Source organism: Jatropha curcas, chromosome 10 (assembly GCF_041381405.1).
Source record: "Jatropha curcas cultivar XTBG-Jc1 chromosome 10, XTBG_Jcur_1.0, whole genome shotgun sequence".
Taxonomy (NCBI): Eukaryota; Viridiplantae; Streptophyta; class Magnoliopsida; order Malpighiales; family Euphorbiaceae; genus Jatropha; species Jatropha curcas.
This window is the reverse complement of record NC_143160.1, coordinates 8,844,858-8,848,463: the sequence shown is the minus strand read 5'-3', so window position 1 is coordinate 8,848,463 and position 3,606 is coordinate 8,844,858. Positions and strand designations below refer to the sequence as shown.

The 3,606-nt window shown below is 27.3% G+C and overlaps 1 protein-coding gene across 2 annotated transcripts; it reads left to right on the top strand.

Moving 5' to 3' along the window:
* The first annotated feature begins 1,770 nt into the window (after positions 1-1,770).
* On the top strand, positions 1,771-3,523 carry LOC105642084 (transcription factor BEE 3). Of its 2 annotated transcripts, none has more exons than XM_020682454.3 (6): positions 1,771-2,043; positions 2,113-2,241; positions 2,454-2,519; positions 2,686-2,754; positions 2,880-2,957; positions 3,219-3,523. In XM_020682454.3, exons 1-6 carry the CDS (start codon positions 1,819-1,821, stop codon positions 3,309-3,311), a joined length of 660 nt encoding a protein of 219 aa, XP_020538113.1. In that variant the 5' UTR covers positions 1,771-1,818; the 3' UTR covers positions 3,312-3,523. The 2 variants fall into 2 exon arrangements, with proteins under 2 accessions (XP_020538113.1, XP_020538114.1); XM_020682455.3 differs by having other exon boundaries at positions 1,772-2,043; positions 2,119-2,241.
* The last annotated feature ends 83 nt before the right edge of the window (positions 3,524-3,606 follow it).

Sequence of the window (3,606 nt, the reverse complement as noted above, 5' to 3'; positions counted from 1 at the left end):
CAACATACCTAGTTTGGGGTTTTGAATGTCAAAATAATTGCAACGTGCAAATTGCAACTTAGGGATTAAAATCCCAAATTAGGAAGTTTTACCGTTTTGGGGTCAATATTTTAACAACTCTCTATACCTATGAGCCATCCCTAAAAGGGTTAGCAATTTGATGACATAGATTAGAGTTCAAGTGGAAAATGAAAGCTCTATCGATTAGCAATTTGATTAGTATCCCATTTGGTAGGGAGTTAAGGATTTTGAGTTTGAGATTCTTATTCAATAATCATGTTTAGTGATATTGGAAAGTCCGTCTTGAAATCAAGGGTAGAGCCAAGATTTTAAGTTAGGGGCGCAAAATAATATATAATCAATTAAAAGAAGATGATACGAAAATTAAGGAGAGACAAAGTGGTTAAAAGTATGTCAAAGTTTTTTTATTATTTTTTTTTTATACACGTGTCCTTAGCATCAGGCTCAAAAGAGGAAAATGCTCTAATGATGATTTTTTCCAGGATCGAATCTCTTGCTTAATGAATCTGTGTTTTTTCTACTTAGACTAACTCCCGTTTAGAATATATTAATAAAGAAAAAACATTTTCTTTTATATATATAAAAAAAAAAGATGGAGAAATTGAAACAAGATTCAATCCATTTTCTTCACAACTGTTCTCTGGTGAAGAGAACATAATATATATAGATAGTGAAAAAAGAAGAACAAATAATAAGTGAATAGATGTAGATTAGTCATTAGTTTTGGGGCATACAGAAGCAGACTGGAGAATCACAACCAAGCTTGAAAAATAGGAAAATAAGGAATAATGTCATTTCCAAGAATTGTTGATATGCATATGTCAAGCCCATCAATTGCTTATCCAATTTTGCCATCTTTAAATCATGGACAACTAGTCATTTCAAATACAATACCAATCAACTTAGCTTTAATATACATTGTGAAATTGTGATTACAAATTTTAGTTGTTAAAAGAAAATCAAACTTATATATTTTAATATTATATGCTTAAATTTTCATGATCTTTATTTAATTGAATTTTTAATTTTTGTTTATTAATTAATTAACTTCAAAACAGTTATTAAGGTTTTGCTTGCTTGAATTAGTTATTTGTACAAGATTAATAAAAAAAAGCATAAGTTGAATCCAACAAAGACTATACCAGCTGCTGTCCCCCCCTTTTTTTTTTTTTTTAAATGTCTTTAAAATTTCTTGTCATGTCATTTAATTTGATGATCTAAATAATTAACTTTAAATCGAATATAAATTAAATAATTTAAAATATTTTTATTGAATTATTATTTTATATTTTATTCTATTACCTTTTTATGATCGTAATTTATTTAGTTACCTTGCTATTGTGGTGCATATATTGAATTCTATTTTCAGGAAAATAAAAGAACCTTTTGATGCATTATTATTATTATTATTATTATTATTATTATTATTGAATTACAGTTTGAACTCATAATGTTTAATTAATTCTGAGATAGCTTTTTATATTATTAATTATAGTTATGTGTAATTACAGCTTCTTGGCTTATATGAATAATATAGGTTTTTTTTTTTTCTAAAAAGAAAAAACAATAGTAACATGTAATTAAGTCATTTAAAAAAACAAGTAAATAAGTAAAAAAACAATACTAAACATAATAAATAATGTAATAATTCATATTATTACAACATTACATTATTTCTCACTCCTGTCTACCAAATATGCACTGAGGGTATGTATTGTAGGTCCCTATATATAGCTAGAATTCATTTATAAATATTGCACTTTCAAGTGCTATTCTTTATCTTCACATGCATTCAAGATGGCTAATGAGTTCATTAGGGACCTACAAAACCTTAACCCTTCTTCTTTCTCACAAAAAATAATCAACCCATCAACTGATCATGATCAAGAATTCATGGCTTTCTCCCACAATCATCAACTTCCTATTGATTTTGCCAGTACTGTCCAGAGCTTGGCCAACATGTCTCCTCCTGCTCTTTCTGCAACTGGGCTTACCGGAAATAATCAAAATGTTATCACTAACGTAAGAAATCGATATGTCTATACTAAACGGTGCGTATTGCATCATAATACATTATTACTAATGTGGTAGTTGCAGAGCTGTGGAGGTAGAAAAAGAAAGAGAAAGGATGAGATAAAAGATATGGAGAAACCAAAAGAAGTGATTCATGTCAGAGCAAAGCGAGGCCAAGCTACTGATAGTCACAGTTTGGCAGAAAGGGTACAATATATTATGAATATTAAACATATTTAATTTATATATTCATGCAAAAATAACTAAGTAACTTCCATGGAGCTTATAAACACTCACTTGGGTTAATTTGGAGGGGGAAAAACAATGATTAAGCAATAGTAAAGTTGTAAATCAGCTTAATTAAATTTGACATTTTTAAGAGAAAAATATTATATCTTTTCTGTTTTAATTTGTTATAGGTAAGAAGAGAGAAAATCAATGAGAAACTGAGGAGCTTACAGGATCTGGTTCCAGGATGTTACAAGGTAATTACAATTGTACGAAGTAGTTAAATAATTAAATCTCTACATGTTCTTGTTTTTTGTGCATATGAGACGTGCATGGTGTGATAATTTTTTTATTTGAAAATTGTAATTAATTTTATTTTAAATGCATATAATTAAATGATTAAATATCATATATTATTTGCAGACAATGGGAATGGCAGTAATGTTGGATGTAATTATTAATTATGTTCAGTCACTCCAGAATCAGATTGAAGTGAGTTATAAACCATAAAATTCTAATTACTATATTTTATCCATTTACAAGAAAATTAAATTCTTCGCTTTTTTATTTTTTATTTTTTTTGCTTTCTGTAAATGTGTATATATATTGTTTTCTAGTTTCTGTCCATGAAGCTTTCAGCAGCTAGCATGTACTATGACTTCAACTTGGAGAGGGACAATATGGAAACCATACAGGTAATTATTAATTCATCTGATTTTTGTTGCTTTATTTTTTTTTTTTTTGGGTGTCATTATTTGTTTTTGTTAATAAATATTTATATTTTAATAATCCAATTATTAAATTATCCCTTTTGTTTTATTGTACAAGTACATGCATGTCAAGATAATATTTAATTAAACTTTCTTGGCATGATGATGATGATGTCATTAATCTATATTCAACTAATGTTCATTACTAATGAAATTAATTTCTGATATTGTATAATTATGCTTTAGGGGACAAATGCATATGAAATACAAGATATGGAGAGGATGGAAAGTGAAGGGTATGGAGGAGCTTCTTCTTTTCACTCAGCATGGCCCCTTTGACTTATAAAATTATTAGATTCATATTTATTTATTTATATTTTCTTCTTAAATTAGGAAACATGCATGCAAAAAGGAAACTCCACAATTGTATACCTTATCTGCTTATGGAAATTGAATAAAAAATATATAGAACATAAAACATAAAGTCCTTATTAATGTAATCTTGTACTTTTGTCTATAATATTTCATAATGGTATACACCTTTTTAATTATTAATGTAAAAATAAATATATGTAATATTGGTATCTTCATAATCATTTTAAAGATGAAAAAAGTTATTGGTAAGGACATATAG

What these genes read in the sequence shown, in the direction of transcription:
- LOC105642084 (XM_020682454.3), top strand. Translation starts at nt 1,819, where the DNA reads ATGGCTAATGAGTTCATTAGGGACCTACAAAACCTTAACCCTTCTTCT. An exon ending in ATCAAAATGTTATCACTAAC is followed by an intron (nt 2,044 to 2,112) that starts GTAAGAAATCGA and finishes CTAATGTGGTAG; the next exon opens with TTGCAGAGCTGTGGAGGTAG. An exon ending in ACAATATGGAAACCATACAG is followed by an intron (nt 2,958 to 3,218) that starts GTAATTATTAAT and finishes ATTATGCTTTAG; the next exon opens with GGGACAAATGCATATGAAAT.